Source organism: Salmo trutta, chromosome 34 (assembly GCF_901001165.1).
Source record: "Salmo trutta chromosome 34, fSalTru1.1, whole genome shotgun sequence".
NCBI lineage: Eukaryota > Metazoa > Chordata > Actinopteri > Salmoniformes > Salmonidae > Salmo > Salmo trutta.
In genome coordinates this window covers 28,884,869-28,909,984 of record NC_042990.1, presented here as the reverse complement: position 1 = coordinate 28,909,984, position 25,116 = coordinate 28,884,869, and the positions used below count along the sequence as shown (strand labels likewise).

The window sequence follows — 25,116 nt, the reverse complement described above, 5'->3', positions numbered from 1 at the left end:
TCACAATGTTTATACCCGAATTGATTACTTTTTGGTTGATGCTAAACTACTCCCCTATACCTGTAATGTGAGATATCATGATATTATAATCTCTGACCACAGTCCACTCACCTTCTCCTATACCTGTAATGTGAGATATCATGATATTATAATCTCTGACCACAGTCCACTCACCTTCTCCTATACCTGTAATGTGAGATATCATGATATTATAATCTCTGACCACAGTCCACTCACCTTCTCCCTGAGATTGGGTGATGCTAAACTACTCCCCTATACCTGTAATGTGAGGTATCATGATATTATAATCTCTGACCACAGTCCACTCACCTTCTCCTATACCTGTAATGTGAGGTATCATGATATTATAATCTCTGACTACAGTCCACTCACCTTCTCCTATACCTGTAATGTGAGATATCATGATATTATAATCTCTGACCACAGTCCACTCACCTTCTCCCTGAGATTGAGTGACATCGTACCAAACGAGAAGGTCTGGAGGTTGAATCCTCAGCTCCTCACAGAACCAACATTCTGTGAACATCTTAAAGACCAAATTACATTTTTCTTTGATACCAACGACAACACAGAGACTTGCCCAGCATTACTGTGGGAAACGCTGAAGGCTTATTTGAGAGGCTGTATCATCTCCTTTCAGGCTGCCAGGAGTAGGCAAAACAGAGGAAAATTAGTAGAATTGGAGGGACAAATTCACTTACTGGATAGGGAGAATGCTAGCCATCCATCTATGGAGAAACATACAAAAATTACCTCTTTAAAATTGGAATATAATCAGATTCTCTCAGCTAAAATTGCTAAATCTTTTCTATATGCCTGTCATGGCTGTCTGAAGGATCGGACCAAAATGCAGCGTGTTTGTAGTTCCACATCTTATTTTATTCGTGAAACGTAATGCAATACATTAAAAACTTGAACTAACAAAAAACAACAAACCGCGACGCAGAGAGAAAACACACTACTCAAAATATAATCACCCACAAACACAGGTGGGACGAACATCAACATAAATATGACCTCCAATTAGAGGTAACGAGGATCAGCTGCCTCCAATTGGAGATCAACCCAAACAACACCAACATAGAAATACAAAACTAGAAACTGAACATAGAAATACAAAAACAGACAAACACCCCCTGTCACGCCTTGACCTACTCTACCATAGAAAATAACAACTTACTATGGTCAGGATGTGACAATGCCAAGCAAATATATTTTGAGTTTGGTGACAAACCACACAAATTACTCGCCAGACAACTTCGTAAGAATGTGAGTGACCGAATGATTCACAAAGTTAAATCTGCATTTGGGGAATTACTCTCTTCCCCCAAAGACATCAATGACAGATTCCGTCAGTTTTATGAGACTCTATATACATCTAAAGCGGATCCTAACCCCTTAATTATGCAAAACCTTTTGGAGGACTGTAATCTCCCTGCCCTGAACCAGGAAGATTCTAACTTCCTGAATAAGGAAATATCTCTTGGAGAAATTCGAGAAAAAATTAAATCTCTAAAGAGTGGCAAGACCCTGGGCCCAGATGGATACCCTGGTGAATTCTATAAAACATTCAGCAACATGCTCTCTCCCTACCTGCACAAAATGTTGGTTCAGGCCAATGAGGATGGATCTCTCCCACCTACTTCGGATGAGGCGTTCCCTACAGTTATACATAAGAAGGGTAAAGATCCGGAAGAGGTAGGGTCATATAGACCAATATCTCTCCTTAATACAGACCAAAAGATTTGAGCAAAAACTCTGGCTAACAGGCTTAGCACTTTAATTGGCAAATTGATCCATTCGGACCAGACCGGCTTTATCCCTAACAGAAACTTATTCTTCAATCTCAGGCGCCTCTTCAACATTATGTATGCTCAGAGGTTACCTAATGTGGACCTTGCTGTTATATCTCTTGATGTTGAAAAAGCCTTTGACCAAGTTGAGTGGTCCTATCTATTCAAGGTCCTACAGAAATGTAATATTGAAGATGGGTTCATAAATTGGATCCAGCGTTTATATAGGAACCCCTGTGCGAGAATACTCACTAACCAATCATTGTCGCCCCGATTTAACCTTTATACAGGGACAAGGCAGGGTTGTGCGCTGTCGCGTATGCTGTTTGCTCTAATTATTGAACCTCTCGCTCATGCAGCAATACACGGCTATAATACTAAAGATACTCTAAATAAGATTTCCCTATACGCAGATGACATTATCCTCTATGTAACAGAACCCCAAGCTAGTATTCCAGCTATTCTTGATGTGATTAACTTGTTTGGTACCTTCTCGGGATACAGAATCAATTGGAACAAGGGCGAATTAATGCCCATATGGTTGCAAAACACCTCTTGGTTAGAACATCTTCCAGTTATCTTCCAAAAAATGTACCTACCTAGGAATTGTAGTTACCAAACAATACTCTTCACTATTTAAAGAGAATTTCCCCTCTCTGATGCAAAAACTCAAGGCAAACATACAATTTTGGAGAACTCTCCCAATTTCTCTGCTCAGATGGATTATTAATGCCATTAAAATGGTCTTCCTCCCACAACTACTCTACCTATGCCAGAACATCCCAGTAATCATACCTAAATCCTTTCATAAACAACTGGACTCTATTATCAATCCTTTCATCTGGGATTATAAAACACACAGGATAGGTAAAAAACACCTCTGTAAATCCAAGATGGAAGGAGGATTGTCTCTCCCACATGTTATATTTTACTACTGGGCCTCTAACCTCAGCGCTGCTATGTTTCTGCTGGATGACGCACTTCTGTCATCCAGCTGGCTTAGTATGGAGCGTGAGGAGTGCCATCCCTTCTCTATTGGTGCTGTGATTTTGTCACCTGTCAATCTGGAGATGTCACTTTACCGTAACAATCCTATTATACATAGCACAGTCCGAATCTGGAAGCAAATTAAAGTCCAATTTGATCTTAGACCAATATCATTCATGCTCTCTGTTTCGAGGAATCCCTCCTTTGCCCCCTCTAACCTTGATAACACCTTTGAGTGATGGGGAGAGCTAGGGATAAATACCATAGGGGATCTATATATAGAAGGGACCTTTGCCTTCTTTGAGTTGCTGAGGGAAACTTATAATCTTCCCAGAAGTAACTTTTTCATATACCTACAAATTAGAGACTATGTTAGAAAATACCTTCTGACCTTTGGGAATGCTAAACCTTCCATGTTTGACGGATGCATAAAAATATGCCCCACCTCAGACAAACTGATATCTCGTATATATGACGCTTTTCAATCTGTTAGCATACCTTCTACTGATGCCATTAAGGCAAAATGGGAGGAAGAACTAGGGACTGACATTTCGGTGGCAGACTGGGAAGATAGCTTGGAGTATATTCACACCTGCTCCATTAACTCCAGACATTGTCTCATACAATTCAAGGTATTACACAGATTACACTATTCCAAAACCAAACTGCATAGGATATTTCCTGGTACATCCCCTATGTGTGATAAATGTCAGGCTGAGCAGGGTACACTACTCCACTGCTTTGCCCTATGCTCTAACCTGTATTGTTATTGGTGTGGAATTTTTGGGGTCCTCTCTGAAGTTATGGAGACTTCAATTGACCCAGACCCACTTCTGATAATCCTGGGAGTGTCTGATTCACTAAACGGATTAACCAACCCACAAAAACAACTCATCTTTTAGTCTCATTTCGGCCCAAAAAATCTTGTTGTTTTGGAAAAGGACGGAAGCTCCCTCTACCAAATTATGGCTCAGCGAATTGGCAAACACTGTACACTTAGAAATAATTAGATATATTCTGAACAATAAATTATCAACATTTGATCAAATCTGCCAGCCTTTCCTCTCTTACTTGGACCAGTCGGCGCTGTGAATTTGTACATTTTAACGCACTCTCAATTGTAATATTTTAATCTACCTTTGGGCAGCATGTGCTTGCCCCACCACCCAAGGAGTTGGGAGGGGAATAGGGGGGAATAAGGGGGGTGACATCTACCCTCTTTCTTTCTACCAGTCCTTGTTCTGTATGTCTTGTTTTGTAATGTTTGTTTTGTACCTAGAACTCTGGGTCTTGTTGTTTCTGTCTGCTCTTTTATGTTTAGATAAGAATTGTATACTTGTCTTTTATACCTATACACCATTCTTGTGCGTATTCAATAAAAAATATTTGAACGAAAATGTTGGCCCATTCCTCCTGACAGAGCTGGTGTAACTGAGTCAGGTTTGTAGGCCTCCTTGCTCGCACACGCTTTTTCAGTTCTGCCCACAGATCTTATATAGGATTGAGGTCAGGGCTTTGTGATGGCCACTCCAATACCTTGACTTTTTTGTCCTTAAGCCATTTTGCCACAACTTTGGATGTATGCTTGGGGTCATTGTCCATGTGGAAGACCCATTTGCGACCAAGCTTTAACTTCCTGACTGATGTCTTGAGATGTTGCTTCAATATATCCACATAATTTTTCTCCTCATGATGCCATCTATTTTGTGAAGTGCACCAGTCCCTCCTGCAGCCAAGCACCTCCACAACATGATGCTGCCACCCCCGTGCTTCATGGTTGGGATGGTGTTCTTTGGCTTGCAAGCCTCCCCCTTTTTCCTCCAAACATAACAATGGTCATTATGGCCAAACAGTTCTATTTTTGTTTCATCAGACCAGAGGACATGTCTCCAAAAAGTACGATCTTTGTCCCCATGTGCAGTTGCAAACTGTAGTCTGGCTTTTTTATGCCGGTTTTGGAGCAGTAGCTTCTTCCTTGCTGAGCGGCCTTTCAAGTTATGTCGATATTGGACTCTTTTTAAATCAAATCAAATCAAATCAAATTTATTTATATAGCCCTTCGTACATCAGCTGAAATCTCAAAGTGCTGTACAGAAACCCAGCCTAAAACCCCAAACAGCAAGCAATGCATGTGAAAGAAGCACGGTGGCTGGGAAAAACTCCCTAGGAAAAACTCCTGAGAAAGGCCAAAAACCTAGGAATAAACCTAGAGAGGAACCAGGCTATGAGGGGTGGCCAGTCCTCTTCTGGCTGTGCCGGGTGGATATTATAACAGAACATGGTCAAGATGTTAAAATGTTCGTAAATGACCAGCATGGTCAAATAATAATAATCATAGTAATTGTCGAGGGTGCAACAAGCACGTCCGGTGAACAGGTCAGGGTTCCGTAGCCGCAGGCAGAACAGTTGAAACTGGAGCAGCAGCATGGCCAGGTGGACTGGGGACAGCAAGGAGTCATCATGCCAGGTAGTCCTAGGGCTCAGGTCCTCCGAGAGAAAGAGAGAAAGAAAGAGAGAATTAGAGAGAGCATATTTACATTCACACAGGACACTGGATAAGACAAGAGAATACTCCAGATGTAACAGACTGACCCTAGCCCCCCGACACATAAACTACTGCAGCATAAATACTGGAGGCTGAGACAGGAGGGATCAGAAGACACTGTGGCCCCATCCGATGATACCCCCGGACAGGGCCAAACAGGCAGGATATAACCCCACCCACTTTGCCAAAGCACAGCCCCCACACCACTAGAGGGATATCTACAACCACCAACTTACCGTCCGAAGACAAGGCCGAGTATAGCCCACAAAGATGTCTGCCACGGCACAACCCAAGGGGGGGGCGCCAACCCAGACAGGAAGACCACGTCAGTGGCTCAACCTACTCAAGTGACGCACCCCTCCCATGGACGGCATGGAAGAACACCAGTAAGTCAGTGACTCAGCCCCTGTAAAAGGGTTAGAGGCAGAGAATCCCAGTGGGAAGAGGGGAACCGACAAGGCAGAGACAGCAAGGGCGGTTCGTTGCTCCAGCCTTTCCGTTCACCTTCACACTCCTGGGCCAGACTATACTTAATCATAGGACCTACTGAAGAGATAAGTCTTCAGTAAAGACTTAAAGGTTGAGACTGAGTCTGCGTCTCTCACATGGGTAGGCAGACCATTCCATAAAAATGGAGCTCTATAGGAGAAAGCCCTACCTCCAGCCGTTTGCTTAGAAATTCTAGGGACAATTAGGAGGCCTGCGTCTTGTGACCGTAGCGTACGTGTAGGTATGTACGGCAGGACCAAATCGGAAAGATAGGTAGGAGCAAGCCCATGTAATGCTTTGTAGGTTAGCAGTAAAACCTTGAAATCAGCCCTTGCCTTAACAGGAAGCCAGTGTAGGGAAGCTAGCACTGGAGTAATATGATCAAATTTTTTGGTTCTAGTCAGGATTCTAGCAGCCGTATTTAGCACTAACTGAAGTTTGTTTAGTGCTTTATCCGGGTAGCCGGAAAGTAGAGCATTGCAGTAGTCGAGCCTAGAAGTAACAAAAGCATGGATTAATTTTTCTGCGTCATTTTTGGACAGAAAGTTTCTGATTTTTGCAATGTTACGTAGATGGAAAAAAGCTGTCCTTGAAGCAGTCTTGATATGTTCGTCAAAAGAGAGATCAGGGTCCAGAGTAACGCCGAGGTCCTTCACAGTTTTATTTGAGACGACTGTACAACCATCCAGATTAATTGTCAGATTCAACAGAAGATCTCTTTGTTTCTTGGGACCTAGGACAAGCATCTCTGTTTTGTCCGAGTTTAAAAGTAGAAAATTTGCAGCCATCCACTTCCTTATGTCTGAAACACAGGCTTCTAGCGAGGGCAATTTTGGGGCTTCACCATGTTTCATTGAAATGTACAGCTGTGTGTCGTCCGCATAGCAGTGAAATTTAACATTATGTTTTCGAATGACATCCCCAAGAGGTAAAATATATAGTGAAAACAATAGTGGTCCTAGAACGGAACCTTGAGGAACACCGAAATTTACAATTGATTTGTCAGAGGACGAACCATTCACAGAGACAAACTGATATCTTTCCGACAGATAAGATCTAAACCAGGCCAGAACTTGTCCATGTAGACCAATTTGGGTTTCCAATCTCTCCAAAAGAATGTGGTGATCGATGGTATCAAAAGCGGCACTAAGATCTAGGAGCACGAGGACAGATGCAGAGCCTCGGTCTGACGTCATTAAAAGGTCATTTACCACCTTCACAAGTGCAGTCTCAGTGCTATGATGGGGTCTAAAACCAGACTGAAGCGTTTCGTATACATTGTTTGTCTTCAGGAAGGCAGTGAGTTGCTGCACAACAACTTTTTCTAAAATTTTTGAGAGGAATGGAAGATTCGATATAGGCCGATAGTTTTTTATAATTTCTGGGTCAAGATTCGGCTTTTTCAAGAGAGGCTTTATTACTGCCATTTTTAGTGAGCTTGGTACACATCCGGTGGATAGAGAGCCGTTTATTATGTTCAACATAGGAGGGCCAAGCACAGGAAGCAGCTCTTTCAGTAGTTTAGTTGGAATAGGGTCCAGTATGCAGCTTGAGGGTTTGGAGGCCATGATTATTTTCATCATTGTGTCAAGAGATATAGTACTAAAACACTTTAGTATCTCCCTTGAGCCAGGGTCCTGGCAGAGTTGTGCAGACTCTGGACAATGAAGCCCTGGAGGAATACCCAGATTTAAAGATGAGTCCGTAATTTGCTTTCTAATGATCATGATCTTTTCCTCAAAAAAGTTCATAAATTTATTACTGCTGAAGTGAAAGCCATCCTCCATTTGCGAATGCTGCTTTTTAGTTAGCTTTGCGACAGTGTCAAAAAGAAATTTCGGATTGTTCTTATTTTCCTCAATTAAGTTGGAAAAATAGGATGATCGTGCAGCAGTGAGGGCTCTTCGATACTGCACGGTACTGTCTTTCCAAGCTAGTCGGAAGACTTCCAGTTTAGTGTGGCGCCATTTCCGTTCCAATTTTCTGGAAGCTTGCTTCAGAGCTCGTGTATTTTCTGTATACCAGGGAGCTAGTTTCTTATGACAGATGTTTTTAATTTTTAGGGGTGCAACTGCATCTAGGGTATTGCGCAAGGTTGAATTGAGTTCCTCGGTTAGGTGGTTAACTGATTCTTGTCCTCTGACGTCCTTGGGTAGGCAGAGGGAGTCTGGAAGGGCATCAAGGAATCTTTGGGTTGTCTGAGAATTTATAGCACGACTTTTAATCTTCCTTGGTTGGGGTCTGAGCAGATTATTTGTTGCAATTGTAAACGCAATAAAATGGTGGTCCGATAATCCAGGATTATGAGGAAAAACATTAAGATCCACAACATTTATTCCATGGGACAAAACTAGGTCCAGAGTATGACTGTGGCAGTGAGTAGGTCCAGAGACATGTTGGACAAAACCCACTGAGTCGATGATGGCTCCGAAAGCCTTTTGGAGTGGGTCTGTGGACTTTTCCATGTGAATGTTAAAGTCACCAAAAATTAGAATATTATCTGCTATGACTACAAGATCCGATAGGAATTCAGGGAACTCAGTAAGGAACACTGCATATGGCCCAGGAGGCCTGTAAACAGTAGCTATAAAAAGTGATTGAGTAGGCTGCATAGATTTCATGACTAGAAGCTCAAAAGACGAAAACGTCATTGTTTTTTTTTTTGTAAATTGAAATTTGCTATCGTAAATGTTAGCAACACCTCCGCCTTTGCCGGATGCACGGGGGGTTTGGTCACTAGTGTAACCAGGGGGTGAGGCCTCATTTAACACAGTAAATTCATCAGGCTTAAGCCATGTTTCAGTCAGGCCAATCACATCAAGATTATGATCAGTGATTAGTTCATTGACTATAACAGCCTTGGAAGTGAGGGATCTAACATTAAGTAACCCAATTTTGAGATGTGAAGTATCACAATCTCTTTCAATAATGGCAGGAATGGAGGAGGTCTTTATACTAGTAAGATTACTGAAGCGAACACCGCCATTTTTAATTTTGCCCAACCAAGATCGAGGCACAGACACGGTCTCAATGGGGAAAGCTGAGCTGACTACGCTAACTGTGCTAGTGGCAGACTCCACTAAGCTGGCAGGCTGGCTAACAGCCTGCTGCCTGGCCTGCACCCTATTTCATTGTGGAGCTAGAGGAGTTAGAGCCCTGTCTATGTTCGTAGATAAGATGAGAGCACCCCTCCAGCTAGGATGGAGTCCGTCACTCCTCAGCAGGCCAGGCTTGGTCCTGTTTGTGGGTGAATCCCAGAAAGAGGGCCAGTTATCTACAAATTCTATCTTTTGGGAGGGGCAGAAAACAGTTTTCATCCAGCGATTGAGTTGTGAGACTCTGCTGTAGAGCTCATCACTCCCCCTAACTGGGAGGGGGCCAGAGACAATTACTCGATGCCGACACATCTTTCTAGCTGATTTACACGCTGAAGCTATATTGCGCTTGGTGACCTCTGACTGTTTCATCCTAACATCGTTGGTGCCGACGTGGATAACAATATCTCTATACTCTCTACACTCGCCAGTTTTAGCTTTAGCCAGCACCGTCTTTAGATTAGCCTTAACGTCGGTAGCCCTGCCCCCTGGTAAACAGTGTATGATCGCTGGATGATTAGTTTTAAGTCTAATACTGCGGGTAATGGAGTCGCCAATGACTAGGGTTTTCAATTTGTCAGAGCTAATGGTGGGAGCCGTCGGCGTCTCAGACCCCGTAACGGGAGGAGTAGAGACCAGAGAAGTTTCGGCCTCCGACTCCGACTCGCTTAACGGGGAGAACCGGTTGAAAGTTTCTGTCGGCTGAATAAGCGACACCGGTTGAGCATTCCTACAGCGTTTCCCTCCAGAAGCCATGAGAAAGATGTCCGGCTGCGGGGACCGTGCGAGGGGGTTTATACTAACGTTACTATCTGTACTTGCTGGTGGCACAGACGCTGTTTCATCCTTTCCTACACTGAAATGACCCTTGCCTAACGATTGCGTCTGAAGCTGGGCTTGCAGCACAGCTATCCTTGCCGTAAGGCGATCGTTCTCCTGTATATTATGAGTACAACGACTGCAATTAGAAGGCATCATGTTAATGTTACTTAGCTTCGGCTGTTTGAAGTCCTGACGAACCATGTCCAGATAAAACCTCCGGGGTAGGAAAGTTGAATGAAAAAAAAATAAAATAAAAAAAATAATAAAAAAAATTGTGGATATACTGTGGATATAGATACTTTTTTACCTGTTTCCTCCAGCATCTTCACAAGGTCCTTTGCTGTTGTTCTGGGATTGATTTGCACTTTTCGCACCAAAGTACGTTCATCACTAGGAGACAGAACGCGTCTCCTTCCTGAGCGGTATGACGGCTGCGTGGTCCCATGGTGTAAACAATTGTTGGAAAAATTACTTGTGTCATGCACAAAGTAGATGTCCTAACCGACTTGCCAAAACTATAGTTTGTTAACAAGAAATTTGTGGAGTGGTTGAAAAACGAGTTTTAGTGACTCCAACTTAAGTGTATGTGAACTTCAGACTTCAACTGTAAGTAGATCCTATAAGTAGATCCAAAGCACACAAACCTTGGTCTAAATGTCTTCGTGACATATGACAGAGAAACGTTGGTTCTTCTTGTTCAGTCACGCTGCCCTGGAGACACACCCCAACACACACAAACACACACACACACACACACACACACACACACACACACACACACAACACAACACAACACAACACATAACAACATAGACACATAGACACACACACACACACACACCCATCCCAACAGTTGTGTGTTCCTTTAGGGCAAACTTGCATGTGTGTGTGGAGTCACACTTTTATGTGGGGAATGTGGGTAGTTACATGTGATTTTGGTGGCCCAGGATCTGCATGCTGTACGTCTGCCTGTCTGTCTGTCTGTACGTCTGTCTGCCTGTCTGTCTGTCTGACCGTCTGTCTGTCTTTGTGCCTGCGTGTGTGCGTGCTTATGTGTGTGGTCTTTGTATTGGAGTCATGGACAGTATAATTTGTGTGTGTTTGTGTCTATAGGAGAGCTTGAAAGGGGATTATGTCTCTGTGTGTGTGTGTGGGTTAACTGTAATCAAGGGGATGGTTAAATGGTTGTTTTTGTGGGTGTGGGTGTGGGTGTGGGTGGGTGTGGGTGTAATTGATGGTCTGGTTTGGAACTGTGTGTTTTGTTGGTAGACTATGAGTTAGACTATGAGTTAGACTATGAGTTACGCTATGAGTTAGACTGTGAGTTAGACTATGAGTTAGACTATGATTTAGACTATGAGTTAGACTATGAGTTAGACTATGATTTAGACTATGATTTAGACTATGAGGTAGAGTATGAGTTAGACTATGATTTAGACTATGATTTAGACTATGAGGTAGACTATGAGGTAGACTATGAGGTAAACTATGAGGTAGAGTATGAGTTAGACTATGAGTTACACTATGAGTTAGACTATGAGTTAGACTATGAGGTAGAGTATGAGTTAGACTATGAGTTACACTATGAGTTAGACTATGAGTTAGACTATGAGGTAGAGTATGAGTTAGACTATGAGTTAGACTATGAGGTAGAGTATGAGTTAGACTATGAGTTAGACTATGAGTTAGACTATGAGTTACACTATGAGGTAGAGTATGAGTTAGACTATGAGTTAGACTATGAGGTAGACTATGAGTTAGACTATGAGGTAGAGTATGAGTTAGACTATGAGTCAGACTATGAGGTAGACTATGAGGTAGAGTATGAGTTAGACTATGAGGTAGAGTATGAGTTACACTATGAGGTAGAGTATGAGTTAGACTATGAGGTAGACTATGAGTTAGACTATGAGGTAGACTATGAGTTACACTATGAGGTAGAGTATGAGTTACACTATGAGTTAGACTATGAGTTAGACTATGAGTTAGACTATGAGTTAGACTATGAGGTAGAGTATGAGTTAGACTATGAGGTAGAGTATGAGGTAGACTATGAGGTAGACTATGAGGTAGAGTATGAGTTACACTATGAGTTAGACTATGAGTTAGACTATGAGGTAGAGTATGAGTTAGACTATGAGGTAGAGTATGAGTTAGACTATGAGGTAGAGTATGAGGTAGTTAGAGAGAGAGTTAGATATGGTCTGCAGTACCTGGCCTCACCCTACTAGAATCTGAAGTCAAATGTCTACTGTTTGCTGATGATCTGGTAGGCCCTCCTTGGTCACCAACCAAGGAGGGCCTACAGCAGCACCTAGATCTTCTGCACAGATTCTGCCAGACCTGGGCCCTGCCAGACCTGGGCCCTGACAGTGAATCTCAGTAAGACAAAAATAATGCTGTTCCATAAAAGGTCCATTTGCCAGGACCACAAATACAAATTCCATCTAGACCCTGTTGCCCTACAGCACACAACAAACTATACACACCTCGGCCTAAACATCAGCGCCACAGGTAACTTCCACAAAGCTGTGAATGAGAAAGGCAAGAAGGGCATTCTACGCCATCAAAAGGAACATAAAATGTGACATACCAATTAGGATCTGGCTAAAAATACTTGAATCAGTTATAGAACCCATTGCCCTTTATGGTTGTGAGGTCTGGGGTCCGCTCACTAACCAAGAATTCACAAAATTGGACAAACACCAAGTTGAGACTCTGCATGCAGAATTCTGCAAAAATATCCTCCGTGTACAATGTAAAACACCAAATAATGCATGCAGAGCAGAATTAGGCCGATACCCACTAATTATCAAAATCCAGAAAAGAGCCGTTAAATTCTACAACCACCTAAAAGGAAGCGATCCCCAAACCTTCCATAACAAAGCCATCACCTACAGAGAGATGAACCTAGAGAAGAGTCCCCTCAGCAAGCTGGTCCTGGGGCTCTGTTCACAAACATAAACACACCCCGCAGAGCCCCAGGACAGCAACACAATTAGACCCAACCAAATCATGAGAAAACAAAAAGATAATTACTTGACACATTGGAAAGAATTAACAAAGAAACAGAGCAAACTAGAATGCTATTTGGCCCTAAACAGAGAATACACAGTGGCAGAATACCTGACCACTGTGATTGACCTAAACTTAAGGAAAGCTTTGACTATGTACAGACTCAGTGAGCATAGCCTTGCTATTGAGAAAGGCCGCCGTAGGCAGACCTGTCTCTCAAGAGAAGACAGGCTGTGTGCACACTGCCCTCCAAAATGAGGTGGAAGCTGAGCTGCACTTTCTGACTTCCTGCCAAATGTATCACCATATTAGAGACACATATTTCCCTCAGATTAGACAGATCCACAAAGAATTAAAAAACAGACATGATTTTGATAAACTCACATATCTATTGGGTGAAATACCACAGTGTTCCATCACAGCAGCAAGATGTGTGACCTGTTGCCACAAGAAAAGGGAAACCAGTGAAGAACAAACACCATTGTAAATACAACCCATATTTATGTTTATTTATTTTCCCTTTTGTACTTTAATCATTTGCACATCGTTACAACACTGTATATATACATAATATTACATTCGTAATATCTTTATTATTTTGGAACTTCTGTGAATGTAATGTTTACTGTTCATTTTTATTGTTTATTTCCCTTTTGCATATTATCTACCTCACTTGCTTTGGCAATGTTAACATATGTTTACCATGCCAATAAAGCCCCTTGAATTTAATTGATAGAGTTAGAGAGAGAGAGTTAGAGAGGAAGTTGAGATCCCGTGTGGCTCACATAAGGCCTGTAACATCAATACATGAAGCATGTTTTTGTGGGTGTGGTTTCTAGGCAAAACTGTAGTATTGTCATTTTCTTAGTCAGCTGTTTCTGACCTTGGCACCTCCGCCTGAACACATAGGCTTATGACCCTTTCTCACCCCAATGTCTGTGAATGACTGCATATCTTTTTCATATGCATGATCTAACGAAAAGTTATACGTAACTGCCAAAATAAAGGAAACACCAACAAAAAATGTCTTAATAGGGTGTTGGGCCACCACGAGCCAGAACAGCTTCAATGTACCTTGGCGTAGATTCTACAAGTGGGTTGAACTCTATTGGAGGGATGCGACACCATTCTTCCAAGAGGAATTCCATAATTTGGTGTTTTGTTGATGAAAAATGCTGCCTCAAGCATCGCTCCAGAATCTCCCATTAGTGTTCAATTGGGTTGAGATCTGGTGACTGAGACACACACAGACTCTTTAAACCCCATATGCTCCTTTGAGACCTCTCTTTCAAAGCCCCTGAGATCTCTTCTTCTAGTCATGGTAGCCAAAATAATGGGCAACTGGGAATTTTTATACATGACCCTAAGCATGATGGGATGTTAATTGCTTAATTAACTCACGAACCACACCAGTGTGGAAGCACCTGCTATCAGTATACTTTGTATTCCTCATTTACTCAACTGTTTCCTTTATTTTGGCAGTTACCTGTGTGGTTGTGTGTGGGTGTGGATGTTTGTGTGTGGGTGTGGATGTTTGTGTGTGGGTGCACGCACACAAGTACTAAAAATACCTCTACAGATCATGGTTTAAATTAGTTGCCATTTTTAGGCTTGGGGTCTAAGTGAAAGACATTTCTAGCATCCACATGAATGCCTATGATATTAAGGAAGAGATCCCTTTATATCTATATTTTTAAATTTAACCAGGCAAGTCAGTTAAGAACAAATTCTTATTTACAATGATGGTCTACTGGGGAACAGTGGGTTAACTGCCTTGTTCAGGGGAAGAACGACAGATTTTTACCTTGTCAGGTTGGGGATTTGATCTAGCAACCTCTCGGTTACTGGCCCAACACTCTAACCACTAGGCTAGCCACTAGCCAAGATATTGATATATTATTATACTTATCTTATTGTATTATACTATAGCCAAGACCGTAGCGCAAGAGTAGCAAGGGAAACGAGGGAGAGACAGGTAGCAGGAGAGAGAGACGGGTAGAAGGAAAGAGACGGGTAGAAGGAGAGAGAGACGGGTAGAAGGAGAGAGACGGGTAGAAGGAGAAAGAGACAGGTAGAAGGAAAGAGACGGGTAGAAGGAGAGAGAGACAGGTAGAAGGAAAGAGACGGGTAGAAGGAGAGAGACGGGTAGAAGGAGAGAGAGACAGGTAGAAGGAAAGAGACGGGTAGAAGGAAAGAGACGGGTAGAAGGAGAGAGACGGGTAGAAGGAGAGAGATGGGTAGAAGGAGAGAGAGACAGGTAGAAGGAAAGAGACGGGTAGAAGGAGAGAGAGACAGGTAGAAGGAAAGAGACGGGTAGAAGGAGAGAGACGGGTAGAAGGAGAGAGAGGTAGAATGAGAGAGAGACAGATAGAAGGAGAGAGACGGGTAGAATGAGAGAGAGACAGATAGAAGGAGAGAGACGGGTAGAAGGAGAGAGAGAGTGGAGGAGAAAATGTGAGGGTATCATTTTCTTCATGGATTTACATATGAATATGCACACACACACACACACCTCCACAGGGCTGTAAGTGTATTACAGGGGCTTTGAGGCCCTGCCTAGTCTACACCTCTCTCCTTGTCAGGACAACAGGGTCAGAGGAGTCTTCATCTCAGGACAGGACTGAATGTAGATCATTAGAAAGAACATGGAAACGTATCAAACCATTCTGTCTAGTGGACTTCTGGATTGAAGTATTTGTTCATTGAAGAACTTGTGGGATAAAAATGTGTTAGATATTGATTGTCTCATTTACACGGGCAGATGGACGAGCTTCAGCTCAAAACCAAACTACAGAGAAACTGAAGAGAAACTGATTTTTGTGTCCATGTTTTATTTTTTAGGTACTCTTTTGTCTGACAGAAATGCTGTGATATACAGTATCAACTGCTCTGAATGGGACTGGTCTATAGAACTACACTGAAGTGAATGGGACTGGTCTATAGAACTACACTGCAGTGAATGGGACTGGTCTATAGAACTACACTGAAGTGAATGGGACTGGTCTATAGAACTACACTGCAGTGAATGGGACTGGTCTATAGAACTACACTGAAGTGAATGGGACTGGTCTATAGAACTACACTGCAGTGAATGGGACTGGTCTATAGAACTACACTGCAGTGAATGGGACTGGTCTATAGAACTACACTGCAGTGAATGGGACTGGTCTATAGAACTACACTGCAGTGAATGGGACTGGTCTATAGAACTACACTGTAGTGAATGGGACTGGTCTATAGAACTACACTGCAGTGAATGGGACTGGTCTATAGAACTACACTGAAGTGAATGGGACTGGTCTATAGAACTACACTGCAGTGAATGGGACTGGTCTATAGAACTACACTGAAGTGAATGGGACTGGTCTATAGAACTACACTGAAGTGAATGGGACTGGTCTATAGAACTACACTGCAGTGAATGGGACTGGTCTATAGAACTACACTGCAGTAAATGGGACTGGTCTATAGAACTACACTGCAGTGAATGGGACTGGTCTATAGAACTACACTGTAGTGAATGGGACTGGTCTATAGAACTACACTGCAGTGAATGGGACTGGTCTATAGAACTACACTGCAGTGAATGGGACTGGTCTATAGAACTACACTGCAGTGAATGGGACTGGTCTATAGAACTACACTGCAGTGAATGGGACTGGTCTATAGAACTACACTGAAGTGAATAAACTATAGTCATGGCCGCAATAAATCTGACCTCCTCATGAGGGGTCGCAGTGTCCCGCGGGTCTGTTTACCCACATCCATACCCACACGTGCAGTCAGAGCCTTTTGGGGGTCCTAAGCGAAATTTTGTCACCTTGCGAGCAAAACATTTTAGCGGCCCCTCTCTTGACAGTGGTTTTAGAGTTCATTTCCTGCAGTTCTACATGTTTTGCCATGGGGTGGAGAGAAAATGTTACAGTTTAAAGCAAGTTTGGTGCAATTCTACACATTGCCATGGGGTAGAGAGAAGATTTTACACTTTTATAGATAATTTCATGCAATTCTACATATTTTGCCATGGGGCGGAGAGAAAAATTACCCGTTTTACAGCTAATCTCCTGCAATTCTACACATTTTACCATAGGGTGGAGTGAAATGTTTGCAGTTTTTAATATGATATTTGATCTCTGGGTGAGAGTGATGCCCTCCGGTCGGTAATTCGACCATGATTACTACAAGTTTAGACAGCTAGCCGCTAGACTAACTTACCAATCTATAAATTAATGGCTGACACGGGCTAATTGAGTGATTATCAGTGACTGTCATAACAAGAGAAAAACTGCTGATGCACAACCACATTTCGAAATTGCACCTTGTGTATTCTACTATTCTAACTGAACAGTAAGTTGAGACCCCGACTGAGTTCCTAAACATTTGTAATTATGGGGAAATGTATCAGCTGGCCTACAAAAGGGAGGCGGGGCCGGCAGTCGTTCGTCGCTGATCACAGTGTGACTTCCTCACTCCCTGTCTCGATCGTTGTACAGAGCGGAACAAGGCGCAGCGTGAGTTGAGTTCCACATCATTTTAATTCACAGTGAAACAACAAAAAACAACAAAACATCCAACGAACGTGAAGTACAGTGTGCACATAGGCACTAACTGAAACAATATCCCACAAAGAAGGTGGGAGAAAGGGCTTCCTAAATATGATCCTCAATTAGAGGCAACGATTACCAGCTGCCTCTAATTGGGAACCATACAATTCACCAACATAGAAATAGAATGACTAGAACACCCCCCTAGTCACGCTCTGACCTCAACACCATAGAGAACCAAGGGCTTTCTATGGTCAGGGTGTCACACTCCCTTTATCTCTGTATTCCATATCTACAGTAACTAACACCTCTCTCTCTCCCTTCTTTATCTCTGTTTTCCATATCTACAGTAACTAACACCTCTCTCTCCCTTCTTTATCTCTGTTTTCCATATCTACAGTAACTAACACCTCTCTCTGTCCCTTCTTTATCTCTGTTTTCCATATCTACAGTAACTAACACCTCTCTCTCCCTTCTTTATCTCTGTTTTCCATATCTACAGTAACTAACACCCCTCTCTCTCCCTTCTTTATCTCTGTTTTCCATATCTACAGTAACTAACACCTCTCTCTCTCCCTTCTTTATCTCTGTTTTCCATATCTACAGTAACTAACACCTCTCTCTCTCCCTTCTTTATCTCTGTTTTCCATATTTACAGTAACTAACACCTCTCTCTCCCTTCTTTATCTCTGTTTTCCATATCTACAGTAACTAACACCTCTCTCTCCCTTCTTTATCTCTGTTTTCCATATCTACAGTAACTAACACCTCTCTCTCCCTTCTTTATCTCTGTTTTCCATATCTACAGTAACTAACACCTCTCTCTCTCCCTTCTTTATCTCTGTTTTCTATATCTACAGTAACTAACACCTCTCTCTCCCTTTATCTCTGTTTTCCATATCTACAGTAACTAACACCTCTCTCTCTCCCTTCTTTATCTCTGTTTTCCATATCTACAGTAACTAACACCTCTCTCCCTTCTTTATCTCTGTTTTCCATATCTACAGTAACTAACACCTCTCTCTCTCCTTCTTTATCTCTGTTTTCCATATCTACTGTAACTAACACCTCTCTCTCCCTTCTTTATCTCTGTTTTCCATATCTACAGTAACTAACACCTCCCTCTCCCTTGTTTATCTCTGTTTTCCATATCTACAGTAACTAACACCTCTCTCTCTCCCTTCTTTATCTCTGTTTTCCATATCTACAGTAACTAACACCTCTCTCTCTCCCTTCTTTATCTCTGTTTTCTATATCTACAGTAACTAACACCTCTCTCTCTCCCTTCTTTATCTCTGTTTTCTATATCTACAGTAACTAACACCTCTCTCTCCCTTCTTTATCTCTGTTTTCCATATCTACTGTAACTAACACCTCTCTCTCTCCCTTCTTTATCTCTGTTTTCCATATCTACAGTAACTAACACCTCTCTCTCTCCCTTCTTTATCTCTGTTTTCCATATCTACTGTAACTAACACCTCTCTCTCTCCCTTCTTTATCTCTGTTTTCCATATCTACAGTAACTAACACCTCTCTCTCCCTTCTTTATCTGTTTTCCATATCTACAGTAACTAACACCTCTCTCTGTCCCTTCTTTATCTCTGTTTTCCATATCTACAGTAACTAACACCTCTCTCTCTCCCTTCTTTATCTCTGTTTTCCATATCTACAGTAACTAACACCTCTCTCTCTCCCTTCTTTATCTCTGTTTTCCATATCTACAGTAACTAACACCTCTCTCTCCCTTCTTTATCTGTTTTCCATATCTACAGTAACTAACACCTCTCTCTGTCCCTTCTTTATCTCTGTTTTCCATATCTACTGTAACTAACACCTCTCTCTCTCCCTTCTTTATCTCTGTTTTCCATATCTACAGTAACTAACACCTCTCTCTCTCCCTTCTTTATCTCTGTTTTCCATATCTACTGTAACTAACACCTCTCTCTCTCCCTTCTTTATCTCTGTTTTCCATATCTACAGTAACTAACACCTCTCTCTCCCTTCTTTATCTGTTTTCCATATCTACAGTAACTAACACCTCTCTCTGTCCCTTCTTTATCTCTGTTTTCCATATCTACAGTAACTAACACCTCTCTCTCCCTTCTTTATCTCTGTTTTCCATATCTACAGTAACTAACACCTCTCTCTCTCCCTTCTTTATCTCTGTTTTCCATATCTACAGTAACTAACACCTCTCTCTCCCTTCTTTATCTCTGTTTTCCATATCTACAGTAACTAACACCTCTCTCTCTCCCTTCTTTATCTCTGTTTCCATATCTACAGTAACTAACACCTCTCTCTCCCTCCCCTCTCTTTCCCTTCCTCTCTCCACCACTCTCTCCCTCTCCCCGCTCTCTCTCTCTCCCCTCTCCTCTCCCCCCACAGCAATGCAGCAGGTGTTGGATAACCTGGGGGAGCTGCCCACCTCCACGGGGGCCAAAGACATCGACCTCATCTTCCTCAGAGGCATCATGGAGAGTCCCATTGTACGGTCACTCTCCAAGGTAGCAGATACACATAGGGGAGAACACACTGAGAATGACTCCCACACAGAGACTGACTCCCACACTGAGACTGACTCACACACTGAGACTGACTCACACACTGAGCCTGACTCACACACTGAGACTGACTCACACACTGAGACTGACTCCCACACTGAGACTGACTCACACACTGAGACTGACTCCCACACTGAGACTGACTCCCACACTGAGACTGACTCACACACTGAGACTGACACCCACACTGAGACTGACTCACACACAGAGACTGACTCACACACTGAGAATGACTCACACACAGAGAATGACTCCCACACTGAGACTGACTCCCACACTGAGACTGACTCACACACTGAGAATGACTCCCACACTGAGACTGACTCACACACTGAGACTGACTCCCACACTGAGAATGACTCCCATACTGAGACTGACTCCCACACTGAGACTGACTCCCACACTGAGACTGACTCCCACACTGAGACTGACTCACACACTGAGACTGACTCCCACACTGAGACTGACTCCCACACTGAGACTGACTCCCACACTGAGACTGACTCACACACTGAGACTGACTCCCACACTGAGACTGACTCACACACTGAGACTGACTCCCACACTGAGACTGATTCCCACACTGAGAATGACTCCCACTCTGAGACTGACTCCCACACTGAGAATGACTCCCACACTGAGAATGACTCCCACACTGAGACAGGCTGGCAGGCAGCAGCGTGCTCCTCGTTAAGGAGGTAATCGATCAGTGTACTAATACATAACAGCCCCCCCACCCACCCCCCTCAGGTACCCTGATGGTCCCAATGACACACACACACACACACACACACACACACACACACACAAGCTCATTCTAACCCATATACGTGCACTGATTTGACATATTCATATTCAGCCCTTGGTGAGGTCTGTTAGTCACTGCTAGACGATGATGTCAGGAGGATAAGTCCCAGCAGCTCTCCCAGTGCCTTCACAGACTGATACTCTGACCACGGGGGTGATCTCCTGCCTTGAATTAGTCAGCATTGGCTTGCTGCCATAATGGTCATTCTGGGCAAGTGGGAGAGTGTTTGTCACTCCACTGACAGACAAAGAGAGAGAAAGAGAGAGGGGGGAGAGAGCAAAAATTATCGAGAGATGAGTTTGACTTCCTCATCACAATACAACCACAGAACCCTCACTCAACAACTCAACTTACTGACACCAGTGCCACAAAAGGCAGTATAACACAAGTTCACACAATGGCAAGGGAACGCAACCACACACAACAATGGCTATCTACCATTGTACAACTTCCTCCCATGTCTGTACAGTATGTGACCCATAACCTTTCACCTCTGAACCCCTGCAGGCCCACGAGCGATTGGAGGACTTGAGGCTGGAGGCGGTGCAGGACAACAATATAGAGCTAGTCACAGACATCTTGGGTGACATCACCGCCCTCAGCGTCCGTGATGACAGCGTAGCGGAACTCTCCCGAATCCTCCAGGAGCCCCACTTCCAGGTGCGTAACCCAGTCACTAAGGTTAAAGGTTATAGTTGACGCTAATGGCCTACATTCTGAACTGACCCCATAGCCTTTATACCTTGGTTCTTCCTGTTAATCTGAAAGCATGGGCTATGAGCAATATGGATATATACGTTGAGTGTACAGAACATTAAGAACACCTTACTAATATTGAGTTGCACCCCCCTCTATTCGTCGGGTGCATGGACTCTACAAGGTGTTGAAAACATTCCACAGTGATGCTGGCCTATGTTGACTCCAATGCTTCCCACAGTTGTGTCAAGTTGGCTGGATGTCCTTTGGGTGGTGGACCATTCTTGATACACACAGGAAACTGTTGAGCGTGAAAAACCCAGGAGTGTTGCAGTTCTTGACACAAACCGGTGCGGCTGGCACCTACTACCATACCCCGTTCAAAGGCACAAATCTTTTGTCTTGCCCATTCACTCTCTGAATGGCACACATATACAATCCATGTCTCAATTGTGTCAAGGCTTAAAAATCCTTAAAAAACCCGTCTCCTCCCCTTCATCTACACTGATGGTGACATGAACAAGTGACATCAATAAGGGATCATAGCGTTGGCCAGGATTTACCTGGTCAGACTATGTCTCAGTGTATATCTAGCAGGTACAATGTTTGACTACCCATGGTAGGGCTGACGCCAATTAGTCGACTTGACGATTTTTTGGTCGACCAAGATTTTATTTAATCGAGCAGTAGCAAATATATGTATTTTTATGGCACACGAGACACGTGTCTGATTCGCGCCCATCTCAGTGAACTAATACATTGCGGAGGCCGCGGGGATGGCACGGTCCAAGAAGAAGGGCAGTGTGGCTAAAAGGCACAATGCACGTCTCTTTCCAGAATGCGTTCTCTCCCGGCAATTTGTGCACATTCATTGTTTCATATCTCCATTGCGGGAATTGTTTGTGTTGGACTGTTAGTCTATCAAGTCCCCATTACATATAATCACCAGCAGTACATTTAACATTCATTCCTATCATTTCTCATCTACAATGTTTGTTTGGTTTCAGTCATTTCTGTTAATGCATTCAATATATTATTATTCCAGTCATTTACTGTTCTCATTGTCGGAGTGGACACGCGCAGAAACAAGTTTTGGTTTATTTCATTCTATTTACAAGTTTTGTCAATTTAGTAATTGTCTTTTGTTTAGAGTGCTCCTGTCAATGTTGAGTAAGGACACGCACCTGAATACGCATACAAGTAGGTCTATAAGCTGCCTGGCCCGCGCGCAAATGTAGGCATATAAATGTGCCCATTTGGGGATCTGATAGTATTTCTGATTGGCTTAACGCACCACCACTAATGAGCTGTGGAGCTTCTCAAAGGAATGCTTTCTTCACCTCAAACAGCAAGCAAACAACGTCTGTTTTTCCATCCATTGAGAATGACAATAGTTCCTCAATGTATTTTAAAATCTTTACAGCTCTCTCCCTTTCGATAACCACTCAGCATGAAAGGGAAAAATGTAATGTTCTGATCCAGTGGAAACATCATAAAACAGGCCTACCTGAGGACCTCGTATCCCTTGATCAAATAGCCTACAGCTGTGTCTGTCCCGAGCTCACTGCTACAGGAAACTCTGAGTACCCATAATGTTTTATACAACATTGCAAGTTTGCTAGCTCAAGCCTGACCCAATTTGGTAGTTGATACATTTCAAGTTCATTGCAGACAGGCCATGCATAGCCAATGTGATTTATAGGATATTTATTTTGATCAGGATATTCTTTAATTATTATTTAGTCTTGTTTTTTTTACCCTTTTTCTCCCCAATTTTGGTGTTTCCAATTGGTAGTTACAGTCTTGTCTCATCGCTGCAACTCCTGTATGGACTCAGGAGAGGCGAAGGTCGAGAGCCATGCGTCCTCTGAAACACAACCCAACCAAGTCACACTGCTTCTTGACACAATGCCCGTTTAATCCGGACGACACTGGGCCAATTGTGCACCACCCCATGGGTCTTCTGGTCACGGCCGGCTGCGACAGAGCCTGGACTCGAACCAGGATCTCTAGTGGCACAGCTAGCACTGTGACCACTGCGCCACTTGGGAGGCCCATCAGGATATTTTTTACCTGCAGGCAGCAATGTTTGTTGGCTTTATGTAGGCTATTTTTACATAGTTGGCAATTCGAATAGAAGTTACTTTTTATGTTTGTATGATTTTACTTTAGATTTGGAGATCATTTTCATTAACCACATAACAATGATTTTGAAATATGAAGATGTTTTTATAAATTAAATGAAACATTTCCGTGAAAATGTGCATATGAAAATCATAACTGGCACGCAGATCGGTAGAAACGGTAAGATAAATTGGCATTCCACATGAGAAAGGTTGCCAACTCCTCGCCTATTACCGGCAACTTGAGGACAGTAACTGCAGAATCTGCAAAAGCCAGCAGGAGCAAGAGGAGGATGGACAGGTTAAGGTTTTTTTCTTCTGGTTATGTAGATCTCTGGCTCCCTCTTGAGTCATTTGTATGTTATTTCATCAAACAGTAAGCTTAAAGCTGATTTTATTTAAACACATAAGGTGTGTCTATATATGGAAAAATACACGTAAACAAATTTTGACCAATCGATTGGTCGAAAGAACAGACGACTTTCAGCCAGCTAAGTTTTCTTTTGGTCTGGAACAGTCCTAACTCTTGGGCAAAAGATGTGCTGAACATTGTATGATGTTTTTCAATGTTGATGGTTCTATTTTAGTACAGAAACGATTCTATACATGTATTCATCTCAACTCCTGTTATGAAAGGATCAAAACCTCCCCTAGAATACTGACCTCCTACGTCCATGGATCTATCAGAGGACTAAGAGGGCTTTTCAGAGTGTGGACCAATAGGATTTATATATTTGAGTAGGGAATATCTTTGCTTCAATCAGATGCATACATACTATCAGCTCAAAGATAAGACTTTGATGACCTACTGAGAGAGAAGCTGGAGAGCGAGAGAGAGAGTGTGACAGGGAGATGGGGAAAGTGATTACTTGACAGTGACCTTAAATCTGGAATCCTTAATCAGGGATGCAAACCTTTCTCTTTTTGGTGATATTCGCCATTTTGATCTCAATAGGCCATCCACGTGAATCGTGTAGATCCGAAGAAAAAAGTTTGTGGCTGGGAAGGGGGTCTGTTTCTCATATCGAAACCATTGACTGAGCACAGAATGCACCCCTAAACGTTATATCCTCCTGATTCCTGCTTACAAGCAAAAACTCAAAACAGGAAGTACCAGTTACGCACGCAATTCGTAAATGGTCCAATGAAGCGGATGCTAAGCACAGACTGGAATATGTTCTGGGATTCATCCGATGGCATTGAGGAGTTTACCATATCAGTCACCGGCTTCATTAATAAGTGCATCAACGACGTAGTCCCCTCAGTACGTACAGTGCATTCGGAAAGTATTCAGCCCCCTTCACTTTTTCCATATTTTGTTACATTACAGCCTTAATCTAAAATGTATTAAATTGTATTTTTTTCTCTCATTAATCTACACACAAGACCCCATAATGACAAAACAAAAACAGATTTTTTGATATTTTTGCAAATGATTATTTTTTTTATTAAAAAAATGAAATATAATATTTACATTAGTATTCAGACCCTTTACTCAGACTTTGTTGAAGCACCTTTGGCAGTGATTACAGTATTGAGTCTTCTCGGGTATGACACTACAAGCTTGGCACACCTGTATTTGGGAAGCTTCTTCCATTCTTCTCTGCAGATCCTCTC

General features: G+C 42.8%; 1 protein-coding gene across 2 annotated transcripts in view; it reads left to right on the top strand.

Moving 5' to 3' along the window:
* LOC115173961 (MAGUK p55 subfamily member 6) overlaps positions 1–25,116 on the top strand; it is a 57,211-nt gene that overhangs the window by 14,477 nt on the left and 17,618 nt on the right. Inside the window, exons 2-3 of one of the 2 annotated variants that reach the window (XM_029732491.1) lie at positions 19,697–19,797; positions 21,188–21,340. In XM_029732491.1, coding sequence (XP_029588351.1) covers positions 19,697–19,797; positions 21,188–21,340 — 254 coding nt within the window. Of the gene's footprint in view, positions 1–19,696; positions 19,816–21,187; positions 21,341–25,116 lie in introns of both variants that reach the window. The other variant, XM_029732490.1, reaches the window with a different exon arrangement.